Here is a 13,389-nt window from a genome sequence, read left to right as displayed (position 1 = left end):
ACAGATTAACAGACTTTATATTTTTAATGGGTTTATTATTCTTTCAGTCTCATTTACTGTAACAGGAGGTAAGGATATCTACGGGGTTCTGTTGCTAATAGCTTTCTGTAGGAGAGCCATTGGTTTGTCCACACATCCATTTATGCCCTGCCTTCTCTGGTGCTGGTAAAAAATGTTTTTCAAGATTTCTGCAACCATTTCAGGTTCCATTACAATATTGCATCCTGTTTAATTTGTATGTGAGCCATGGCCCATGATTTTTTCTGCCAGTTTCCTCTTTATTGCATTTCAAATAGTTTTTATTTTGCTTTCTCACTTCTTAATTTCAAGTTTTATGCACATACTTATAATCTTATTCAACATCTGCTTTAGTGTACTACAGTAAAGTTCTGTAGTGAGCCATGTCTTCTTGTTGGTGCCTACATGACTGTTTCTAATTATTTTTTGGGGAAAAGTAGCTACAAAGAGAGACATGAATTCATTTAAAAATTTATTACACTTTTTGTTTACATTTGTGTCACTGAAAATTGGACTCCAATATGTCTCTTACAGACTGTAATTGAAATTTTTAAGGATCCTGTCATTTATTGTCCAAGATTGCTCAAATCTGTTTTTAGTTTGATGTGTGAGCAATTGACCACCATGGTCAGAAAGTCATTAACAATTGGATGTACACTGACTCTGTTGACTCTTGATGTATCTATAAATGTATTGTGAACTGAATTTTTTATCAGTAACCTTAACTGGAAAATCTACTTCTGTCTTCAGATTAAAAGACTCAACTAAATGTTTTACATCTGCTTCATTCCTGGTCCTATTTAGAAATTTTAAATTAAAAGCATTTGCAGTTATTAAATTCTTGGGCTTGGAGGACACTTGTGATAAAAGAGGGTATAACTGCCTCACAAACACATTCATGTTCCCTGCAGAAACTCTGTAAAGTACTGTCACTACAACTGACAAGTTATTTGTAGTAATCTCTCCCCCACATATTTTAATATATTGCCCTATACAGTGATTCTTTAAATCTAATGCTTTGTGTGGAAGTGCTGAAGATGACATAGAACCCACGAAGGAGCATCAGAACAGCAAACAGTTTGCCCTGTAACAGCAGGAAACAGCAAGGTAGAATTGGCAGGCATCAGTGGTTGATGGGAGATAGAAGCTCGACCAACGATTGCAGTGAGGCTGGGCCACCATGTCACCAATTTTTGCCTGTGGGTGGACAAGCTGTTAGGTGCCTCGAGGACAATGGCACTCTCCAGACATCAGGGGTCGGCAGCTGGTGGGAGCATGGCTCTGCCAAATACGGCTGCTGGTGCGATGATGATACTTCCAGGATGTCGAGCATCGGCAGCTGATAGGAGCCAGCTCTACCCAAGACAACTGCCAGTGGGATGACAGGCATGGTTCTGTCGTTGCCAGCCGCACTGTTAACCAGTGCAGTGCGGCATGACTGGAGCATCTCATCGCAGACTTTCGTGTCCTTGCACAGTAACAAGAGCATGGAAAATAAACAAAGGCTCACAGTGACATCTGCAAGAGTTTCTGCACAAAGTTACAATAACATGACACATGATATTATATATTCTGTATCTGGTCTGTACCTGGCATGGTGCTGTGCTGGGGTGCGCAGGTGCCCGGTGATGGTGGGCAGTGCATGGCAGGCACCTGGTGATTGATGTTGTGGCAAGAGGGGTGTGGCTGTACACAGCAAGACAGGCAGCATTGGTAGCCCAGTGAGCTGGCATTGGTAGGCATCAGCAGCTGCTGGGAGACAATGTTTGATTAGGTGTGAGATGACCTGGGATGTGGCAAGATCAATGAGCCGGTGAGGTTGAAGTTGCTCTGGGTAATGAAGGCATTGACAGCAGAAGGCGGCAGTCAACCAGCAGGACTGCCCAGGATGTGATGACGCCAATGGATTGCACTGGCATAGAGCTGATGAGCCAGTGACGATATTGGCTGCAGTTGGGGATCAGTAGGGTTGATGGCTCAATCATTGGCAGGGCTCGAGGACATGGCAATACTGATGGGCTGGCGAGATGGGCAGTGATGCTCTGAGTGGTGGTCCGGTAATGGCTGACATAATTGGCCAGATTGGGAAAACTGTTGGCCTGCGTGTGTCCTTGGCACAGCCTTCAAAGGCAGGTGGGCGGATAAGTGCAAAATCAAGTGACTGTGATTGCAGTGCTGCTATGGATGGTGTGTCTGCAGATGTGTGTAGACATGTGATTATGGGTTTAAAATAGTTCCACAATCACTGTGCCACTATTGGTGGTGTGCACATAGCTAGCAGGAAACTGGCACCTCTGTGAGGAAATGCCTGTGGCCCAATCACTAGACAACCCGCGAGACATGGGTTGTAATGGCACAGTTAGGGGCTGGGTACAGTAGACCTACTTGAACAATAGTTGAAATGTGTCAAAGTTCAACTGGGTATGTAGGGCCTATATGATGTTGTCTGCCCTGTGTCGAACACATCCAACAACTTCCACAGTGTCCAGTACATAGCAAAAAGTCAACCGTTCTGAAATTAGTTCAGCTGAGATGACTTTCACTAGTATTCCTAAACTGGGTTAGACTCTAGCGATTAACAATGACTTGAAGAGCCAATATACCATCTGTACTCACAGCTTATGTGTAAACAAAAGGGACCAGTATTATCACTTTCAAACCTACACACAACGTATATGTAACATCTTCAGTTACATAATGTATTATCAAAACTACCGCTTTAATGGCATTTCTAATGTTTGCAAAGACTCTCAAAAACCCTTTTAATTACTATAGCAAACCTATTGTCAGTAGAAAACCACTGTAATTAATGCAAAGTTGTACCTTCTCACTACGATAATGCAATGTAATTCAGTTTTAACTGTTGTTGTTGTGGTCTTCAGTCCTGAGACTGGTTTGATGCAGGTCTCCATGCTACTCTATCCTGTGCAAGCTTCATCATCTCCCAGTACCTACTGCAACCTTCATCCTTCTGAATCTGCTTAGTGTATACATCTCTTGGTATCCCTCTACAATTTTTACCCTCCACGCTGCCCTCCAATACGAAATTGGTGATTCCTTGATGCCTCAACACATGTCCTACCAACCGATCCCTTCTTCTTGTCAAGTTGTGCCACAAACTTCTCTTCTCCCCAATCCTATTCAATACTTCCTCATTAGTTATGTGATCTACCCATCTAATATTCAGCATTCTTCTGTAGCACCACATTCCAAAAGCTTCTATTCTCTTCTTGTCCAAACTATTTATTGTCCTCGTTTCACTTCCATACATGGCCACACTCCATACAAATACTTTCAGAAACGACTTCCTGACACTTAAATGTATACTCGATGTTAACAAATTTCTCTTCTTCAGAAACACTTTCCTTGCCATTTTATATCCTCTCTACTTCGACCATCATCAGTTCTTTTGTTCCCTAAATAGCAAAACTTAATTACTACTTTAAGCGTCTCATTTCCTAATCCAATACCCTCAGCATCAACCGATTTAAGTCAACCACATTCCATTACCCTCGTTTTGCTTTTGTTGACATTCATCTTATATCCTCCTTTCAAGACACTGTCCATTTCGTTCAACTGCTCTTCCAGGTTCTTTGCCGTCTCTGACAAATTACAATGTCATCGGCGAACCTCAAAGTTTTTATTTCTTCTCCATGGATTTTAATTCCTACTCCGAATTATTCTTTCGCACCCTTTACTGCTTGCTCAATATACAGATTGAATAACATTGGGGATAGGTTACAACCCTGTCTCACTCCCTTCCCAACCACTGCTTCCCTTTCATACCCCTCGACTCTTATAACTGCTTTCTGGTTTCCGTAAAAACTGTAAATAGCCTTTCACTCCCTGTATTTTACCCCTGCCACCTTCAGGATTTGGAAGAGTATTTGAGTCAACATTGTCAAAAGCTTTCTCTAAGTCTACAAATGCTTGAAATGTAGTTTTGCCTTTCCTTAATCTATTTTCTAAAATAAGTCGTAATGTCAGTACTGCCTCACATGTTCCAACATTTCTACAGAATCCAAACTGATCTTCCCCGAGGTCGGCTTCTACCAGTTTTTCTATTTGTCTGTAAAGAATTCGTGTTAGTATTTTGCAGCCGTGGCTTATTAAACTTATAGTTCGGTAATTTTCATATGTGTCAACACCTGCTTTCTTTGGGATTGGAATTATTACATTCTTCTTGAAGTCTGAGGTTATCTCACCTGTCTCATACATCTTGCTCACCAGATGTTAGAGTTTTGTCAGGGCTGGCTCTCCCAGGCCTTGTTTCGGCTTAGGTCTTTCAGTGCTCTGTCAAACTCTTCACGCAGTATCATATCTCCCATTTCATCTCCATCTACATCCTCTTCCATTTCCGTAATATTGTCCTCAAGTACATCACCCTTGTACAGACCCTCTATTTACTCCTCCCATCTTTCTGCTTTCTCCTCTTAGCTTAAAACTGCGTATCCATCTGAGCTCTTCTGCGTATCCATCTGAGCTCTTGATATTCATACAAGTGGTTCTCTTTTCTCCAAAAGTCTTATTTAATTTTCCTGTAGGCAGTATCTATCTTACCCTACTGAGACATGCCTCTACATCCTTACACTTGCCGTCTAGCCATCCCTGCTTAGCCATTTTGCATCTCCTGTTGATCTCATTTTTGAGACGTTTGTGTTACTTTTTGCCTGCTTCATTTACTGCATTTTTGTATTTTCTCCTTTCATCAATTAAATTCAATATATCTTCTGTTACCCAAGGATTTCTACTAGCCCTCATCTTTTTACCTACTTGATCCTCTGCTGCCTTCACTATTTCGTCTCTCAAAGCTACCCATTCTTCTTCTACTGTATTTCTTTCCCCCATTCCTGTCAGTCGTTCCCTTATGCTCTCCCTGAAACTCTGTACAACCTCTTGTTCTGTCAGTTTATCCAGGTCCCACCTCCTTAAATTCCTACCTTTTTGCAGTTTCTTCAGTTTTACTCTACAGTTTGTAACCAATAGATTGTGGTCAGAGTCTACATCTGCCCCTGGAAATGTCTTACAATTTAAAACCTGGTTCCTGAATCTCTGTCTTACCATTATATAATCTATCTGAAACCTTCGAGTATCTCCAGGCCTCTTCCATGTATACAACCTTCTTTAAAGATTCTTGAACCAAGTGTTAGCTATGATTAAGTTATGCTCTATGCAAAATTCTACCAGGCGGCTACCCCCATTCCATATTCACCTACTACGTTTCCTTCTCTTCCTTTTCCTGCTATCGAATTCCAGTCACCCATGACTATTAAATTTTTGTCTCCCTTCACTACCTGAATAATTTCTTTTATCTCATCATACATTTCATTAATCTCTTCATCATCTGCGGTGCTAGTTGGCATATATACTTGTACTACTGTGGTAGGTGTGGGCTTCGTGTCTGTATTGGCCACAATAATGTGTTCACTATGCTGTTTGTACCCGCACTCCTATTTTTTTATTCATTATTATACCTACTCCTGCATTACACCTATTTGATTTTGCATTTACAACCCTGTATTTATCTGACCAAAAGTCTTGTTCCTCGTGCCACCGAACTTCATTAATTCCCACTATATCAAACTTCAACCTATCCATTTCCCTTTTTAAATTTTCTAACCTACCTGCCTGATTAAGGGATCTGACATTCCATGCTTTGCTCCGTAGAATGCCATTTTTTTTCTCCTGATAACAATGTCCTCCTGAGTAGTACCCTCCCGGAGATCCGAATGGGGGACTATTTTACCTCTGGAATATTTTACCCAGGAGGACGCCATCATCATTTAACCATACAGTAAAGCTGCATGCCCTCGGGAAAAATTACGGCTGTAGTTTCCCCTTGCTTTCAGCCGTTCGCAGTACTAGCACAGAAAGGCCGTTTTGGCTAGTGTTATAACGCCAGATCAGTCAATCATCAAGACTGTTGCCTCTGCAACTACTGAAAAGGCTGCTGCCCCTCTTCAGGAACGACACGTTTGTCTGACCTCTCAACAGATAGCCCTTCATTGTGGTTGCACTTACGGTATGGCTATCTGTATCGCTGAAGCATGCAAGCCTCCCCACCAACGGCAAGGTCCATGGTTCATTGGGGGAGGGGGGGGTACTTTAATTACATATCTAAAACAGATCACCAGACTGAGAAATATTTTCTCCTCTCAGCACTCCATTTCATACACTATTTGCGTTATGAGAGGAATTTTTAAGATAAATGAACACAAGATGTGGTTGAGACAATTGATAATGTCTGAAATAGCTCATATGTGAACTCCAGTTATCTTGTATCAATGAGATATTAACCTTCAGACTTCATTCAAACATATGGCACATGGTTGATAGAGATATGCTTTTTGGATTGATCAGTGTTGCATTGGGTGATCAGATGCTCAATATTACATTATTTTTTTGGAACATACCACTCGCAAAATGCCTGCATTTGCTGTAGCTATCAATTTATTTTATTTTATTTTATTTTTTGTTTACTATATTCAACAGTTGTCTACCAGCCTCTAGTTGTGCCCATATCAACTCTAGTCTGATACTTTTGTGTGGAAACCCTCAAATACATCGCATAGCAGCTACCTGTAAGACCAAATCTCCAGTTCTCCAACCCTTGTTCATTCACTCATTTCTTCATGCCGTATGGTCTGTAAATCCCATCCTAAAAGAGAGCCTTTTGGAATGTGTTATGTGACAAGATACCACAATGCCTCTGAGCAATCTGAATTAGGTACTTTCATGAATTTTCAGTAGGAAAACCTAACAGGGGCCGTGCAGACAAGTGCTTCTTCTAGTTTCATGCAGTAACAAATAGGGGAAAATTTGTAGTCAATGGAAATTAATGTTTATAATTTTACAATGACCATCCTTTATTTTATTGCGTAAGGAAAAGATTTAAATAGTAAGCAGTGTGGTACTGACTTTGGCGAGTCAGTTGACATACCTTGATGACACGACCTGAGCCATAGTATCCTGTTACGATGCTAATTCAGCTGGTATTATTGCTGCTGTTAATGATGACTGCAAAAAAGGGGATAACTTTATTCGTATTGTGAAGTATTAGAGTAAGGATTACATCATTACTTTTTGAATTTTTATTTTCTAGTGGTGTCCCATGTGCTGATTAAATAAGTTTCATTATTTTGTCAGCAGATTGTATAGGGCACTGGCTTGAATTTCTTTGTCTGTTGGACAGAAAAATTAAATTCAAATTTGGGACCAATGTAAATAAGAGAAATCAGTCATTATGACATGAACCAAACTTCCTTGAAGAAATAATAGAACAGATGAAAATTGAAATATCTTATATTGTGGAATGCCTTCTAGCTCCTCCATAATTTATTCTTGAGCAAAAGCCAGTGTAGCATTTTCTTTCTATAATGTATATGGATGCTTATTAACAGTGTACTTGCTGGTCATGTTACTATGCACTGTACATATGCCTGAAGGATTATCACTAACATTGCGATAAAATGGTGATCACTTAGTGTATAGGAACAGTCTCTCCCCCTCCCTCCCCCTCCCTCTCCCCCTCCCTCTCCCCCTCCCTCTCCCCCTCCCTCTCCCCCTCCCTCTCCCCCTCCCTCTCCCCCTCCCTCTCCCCCTCCCTCTCCCCCTCCCTCTCCCCCTCCCTCTCCCCCTCCCTCTCCCCCTCCCTCTCCCCCTCCCTCTCCCCCTCCCTCTCCCCCTCCCTCTCCCCCTCCCTCTCCCCCTCCCTCTCCCCCTCCCTCTCCCCCTCCCTCTCCCCCTCCCTCTCCCCCTCCCTCTCCCCCTCCCTCTCCCCCTCCCTCTCCCCCTCCCTCTCCCCCTCCCTCTCCCCCTCCCTCTCCCCCTCCCTCTCCCCCCTCCCTCTCCCCCTCCCTCTCCCCCCTCCCTCTCCCCCTCTCCTTTCCCTTCCCCCTCTCCTTTCCCTTCCCCCTCTCCTTTCCCTTCCCCCTCTCCTTTCCCTTCCCCCTCTCCTTTCCCTTCCCCCTCTCCTTTCCCTTCCCCCTCTCCTTTCCCTTCCCCCTCTCCTTTCCCTTCCCCCTCTCCTTTCCCTTCCCCCTCCCCTTTCCCTTCCCCCTCCCCTTTCCCTTCCCCCTCCCCTTTCCCTTCCCCCTCCCCTTTCCCTTCCCCCTCCCCTTTCCCCTCACCCTCCCCCACACCCTCCCCCTCCCCCACACCCTCACCCTCCCCCACACCCTCACCCTCCCCCACACCCTCCACCTCACCCTCCCTCTCCCTGTCTACCTGCCTAAACCTTGATTCCGTCCTCTTGCTTTCCCCTTTCCTCTTCTCTCTGTTCTCTTGTTGCACATCTTTTGCTTAATCTCCTGTTCATAATGCAGTTCACCTTCAAAGTGGTCTCAGATCTTTGTCATTTTCCCAGTCATTATTTAATTTTTCTATTTTGCGCTTCATCTTTCTGTTCCCACCTTCTCTCCATTCTTTTTGTCTCTGGGTATTCATTTTTTCTGACTTGTTCCCTCTTTCCTGTATGCCAAATGCTCCTTCAGCCCACCCCACTACATGTGTAAGTTATGTCATGCTGTCAGAAGTGCATTTGTGTGACAGAGAACTATTCTATGGTGAATTAACTAAATAGTTAATTTTTTTATAGGTGTCGCATTAAACCGGGAGAAGTCCTTCTAATTCATGGTGCAAGTGGTGCAGTTGGAATTGCAGCATTACAGTTGGCCAAAGCATGTGGTAAATTCTTTTTGTTTATTATGTAGTCAGGATTATTTACAGAAGGCAGAATGACACTACTTGTGTATCACAAGTCAGGCTTAATAGAAGTAAGCAGTTATCCAAAGGCCGTGGCCTTTAATATGCAAGTTCTAAACAGGTGTCCTTCTAAATTAGCAGTTTAGCAGGAGATAAGGCACAGGCAGTGAAATTAAGTTCTACTCAGCTTGCCATAGGAAGATACATTGTTTTTGAAACAATGAGGTTTTTTTTTTTGTCTGTGGTCCAAGAAAGTGATAATGCCAGCACATTTTACATCATTATGTTACTGAGTGTTAAAAACCTCTCCTCATCTTGTAAAAACAATGTGAAATAGATAGATAGTTACAAACAGCAGTCAGGCTTTAGTATCATGAGATGACAGTGGCCATTTGTATGTGAACTGGGCATGTATGCATGTGTGTGTGATTTTTCTTTCTTTCTTTCTCTGTGTTTATTAGCTTACTCTGCTTTTAAATGTGTGTTTCTGCCGCTCAGTGCCACCTCTATGTGGTGAGGAGCAGTCTATCATAGTTGTTATTCCATCCAGATTTTTGTCCATTATTCTCTCCTGGATTCTCCTCATCCTGTTATATTCATGTAGGAAATAGGGAAGAATTGCTGGCTTCATGTGCTGTATGTGACATAATCTGGCTTACTGTACTCTCCTGATTACTCCATGAGGTATGCAGTGGGGATGGTCTGAAATCCTGGTTCTATGAATTTACCAGGTAGCAAGAAAGGCACTGATTTTCTTCCAATGATCCCATTTACATTCTCTGTTGCACTTCAGCATAGCCTATAATGATCTTTTACGATTCTAGCAGCAATTCTCAGAATTGTTTCAACATTCTTCATAATGCCAGCTAGATAAGAACACCAAATCAGTATCCTAAAATAGGTCATACAAGAATTTGGCATACTGTTTCCTTAACAAATACATTGTATTTGTTCAGAATTCTCCCAGCCCATTTACAGTTGTGATAAATAGAATATGGCTTTGATAGCTGTTAGAAGTTAATGATACAGACTGGAACAGCTCTTCCTCTGCATGCAACAACGATGAAAATAGGAAGTGTACACAATGAATCATGGGTCAGTTGTTGGCAGTCAGTGACAGTCACTGAATGTGTTAATTTCTTTTTGGCCAAACATGCAAATTGATTACATTTGTATGGGGAGTGTGAATAAACCTAGATGTTCTGACAGACTGACTGTAGCTAAGCCCAAGGCCCAGATTAGATTGGAATGTGACAATTTGGTTGGCAAACTGAAAGAATCTCAAGACAAAATTACAATTGCCATAGTAGATTGGTGTGTAGCATAGTTGGAGATATACGTTCATCATTGCAATAACCTACTTGTATGTCTTATTTCCAGTTTTACTGAAAATTCTGAAAATGTGGTTAAATTCTAACCTAATATAATTAAATAGTAGCTATCACTATTTATGAACCATAGGAAATTACAAATGAACATTCTGATCAATACCAACAACCTTTCATTGCAGTTGCCAAGTGCAACAAGCAATGAGAGACCCAGAACTATCACTACTTTGTTGATTTATGGATAGTAAGCCATGGTCAAATGCATTTTCCTTCTCCTAACATTTCATCTTCCAGTGCTAAAGACATCATCAGAGGCTGCACTGGGATAAGGAATTACTTGGCTCATTTCTCCTTACTATGGTTTTATTAAGATCCAGTAGCTACTGTGCTAGGATGTACAGATAGACCATAGAAATTCAAAATCACAAAAGTAAATTTAACAGAAAAGACACAAAAACAGTTTTAAACAGAAAAGAAGGTGTGGAATTAGACAATTTGTGATCCTTAGTGCTAAATGAAGCAAACACCACTGACCCTTGTCCTCTACTAGTGCCATAACACGTCAGTGTGAACTCTGTGATTTTAGGCAGTGGCTTGATGATGGCAGAACCTACAGTTGCTGTGATACATACATACAGACAGTTTGACTTGCTGATGTTATTTAAGTTTGTAACTGCTTTCTTAGCCATTATAGCTTCTAATGATGTATACAGCACTGGACGATGAAACATTAGGCACAGAAACATGCCCTGGACGTCAGCCTAATGCCTATAAGAGAAAAATCATGAAGGATGCAAATACTGGCTGTGAAAGCCTGTTGTGTGTGATTAATCTCTGATGCTTTCACCAATTATGGATTATGTCTGCAGTTTGTGTAGCAAGACTAGTGCAGCCATGTTAATTTTCATGTGAATTTGCTATCGTACAGAAATATAAAGAGCTATTTTCACAACTAGAGTGCCATATTCATTATATACTGCAGAGCAGTAACACACGTTAAACCTAAACACTAATTTCCTCCAATAATTACCGTGTTGTCTGTAATTACTGTAACTGGAACTAGGATTGTTAAGTGTCACATAACGAGACAGTAATCACACATTTAAAGACTGACAATCTCTTCAGTACCTTGATAGAGAACACAAGGCAAAATATTAACCACTGAAAACATATTTAGAACACTGATTCATGTTGCTGTATGTGGTACAACATTGTACACCTGTTACAGTGCAACACACTCTTTATTATACAGAAAATATGGATACATTGTAATCACTTCATAGTTCACAATTCCAGTCCTCACCGGGTTGTTGTAAATTGTAAACCACACCAAGAGAATAATGCAGATTGTCCAGAGTCAAGCAGGTCTGCCATTAACCCATAGCACAGCAATCCAAATCGTAGCCCAGCTAAATTCCAGTAAAGTGCCAGGTTATGACAGTACAGTGTAAGCGAGGTAGGGAGTTTGGCATGGTACAATCTGAAGTGTCTTGCATCTGCCCCAGTGACTGGGTTTTATATCTGGCTTAAATTTAGCTGCCAGGCCCATTTGACAGCTTGATGCCCCCCCCCCCCCCCCCCCCCCCCACTCTCTAATACCAGAGAAGGAAAGTTACTACTCACCATATAGCAGAGATGGTGAGCCGCAGTGGGCACAATAAAGAGATTCACACAATAAGTGTGGTCTCAGCTCTCTGAGACTGCTGATGTGTGTGCAAGTTGCGTTTGAGTGTGTGTATGTGTGCGTGTGTGTATGTGTGTCTACTGCTGACAGAGGCCTTAATGGCCGAAAGCTTTAATTGTGTGAATCTTTTTATTGTGTCTTTCACGACTCAGCATCTCCGCTATATGCTGAGTAGCAACTTTCCTTCTCTGGTATTGTTACATTCCATCCTGGATTTTCCATTGTTTGAAATAAATAAATAAATAAATAAATAAATGGTACAATAATTTGAGAATTGTAGCCAGTTGCATGTATTAAATGTAGCTGCGCAACACAGTTTATAATGTCAAATATAGTCTGCCAGGTGCAACACAGTGTGTTGAATCTAATACACATTTCCATTCAGGTCTAGTAAATATGTTGGATGATCTTTTAAGTGATTATTCTAGATACAATAAAAATAATGGCTCATGATACTAGTAATATTCAGGACGGAGAAACTGCTTGGTTACAGTGACAAAGTACTTTACACTGAACTACAAAGTTAATTTTGACTAAAATGCCGGTATAAGAAGATCATGATAGCTAACATCATTGTTGCCAGCTTTCAGCTGTGTAGCACTAATGGTTGCAGGTGAAAACGAGTCATCTATATATGACATTGCCATAGGAATGTGTGCAAAATTGCATTACAGATGTTAGCACTTGGAGCTGCGGCACCCAGTCCAATGCAACTGTCAGGGATCTACTTACACCGATTCAACTACAGGCCTTAATTGAGATTCCAGTGCTTCGCCAACTGATTACCATAGCAGTTGCACTGTTGGATCTTCTGCTGGCATCTTCAGTTGCATGTATAAGTAAACCAATTCTATCATAATGATGGTGTTGGCGTCTTTCTCCTACTTACAACACTCTTGGCTAAGCTTACTGTTATAGCAAGAACAGGTATGATTTATGAAACACAGTGCTTTATATAGCCAATGTAAGATACAGTTTAGTACAGGTTGTGCATAGCATTGAACGCATTGACTGGACAACTGTAATACAGGTTACAGAATAGGCTGAGCACTAGTTTGCGATCACTTAAATAATACAGTTTCTGTTGTGGCTCACCAATGTGTGCCAGGAGGCCAACCCAGGTGGCCTCTATAAACGGGCCTGTGAACTGTATGGACACACAATCTCTGAAATCGCGTACGTCATGAGTGAAGGGTCATTGCTCTCCCTTCCAGTGGTGGGAAAAGCATGTACATAACACTAGACACAGAAAAATACATGGTACAGAAAAAATGCATGGTACAGAAAAAAGCAGTGGTCCAAGAAAAAAGCACTGGTACAGAAGAAAATACTGGCACCAAAAAGCACTGGTACTGAAAATGCGCTGGTACCACGAAAGAAAAAAAGCATTGATCTCACAAGGCACTGAGATTGAGTAACGAAGAACACCAATGACTGCGCTGACATCCCTTTAGTGCCCGACAACAGTGGTTGCCACAGCATGTGATGGTCAGGCACCAGCAAGTAGGGGTAGAAGTGATTAGGGGGCAGTTTGACATGCCTTCGCCACTTACATAAGAGGCCGTAGGACAGGACTGGGGATGGCATCTCCATAGCGACATCCTCAACGAGGTCAACAGTCAGCGGCAATGGTGTCGGCGGGGACATAGGTGACAG

At 41.8% G+C, this 13,389-nt stretch overlaps 1 protein-coding gene across 2 annotated transcripts in view; it reads left to right on the top strand.

Moving 5' to 3' along the window:
- LOC126480936 (zeta-crystallin-like) overlaps positions 1 to 13,389 on the top strand; it is a 163,438-nt gene that overhangs the window by 92,734 nt on the left and 57,315 nt on the right. For both annotated transcript variants that reach the window (XM_050104350.1, XM_050104349.1), the window contains one exon: positions 8,615 to 8,703. In XM_050104350.1, the coding sequence (XP_049960307.1) occupies positions 8,615 to 8,703 (89 nt within the window). The remainder of the gene's footprint in view (positions 1 to 8,614; positions 8,704 to 13,389) is intronic.

The sequence above is a fragment of the Schistocerca serialis genome, chromosome 5, assembly GCF_023864345.2.
Source record: "Schistocerca serialis cubense isolate TAMUIC-IGC-003099 chromosome 5, iqSchSeri2.2, whole genome shotgun sequence".
In the NCBI taxonomy this organism is placed as follows: Eukaryota; Metazoa; Arthropoda; class Insecta; order Orthoptera; family Acrididae; genus Schistocerca; species Schistocerca serialis.
Note: the sequence above shows the minus strand (reverse complement) of the source record. Positions and strands in the feature narration are given on the sequence as shown.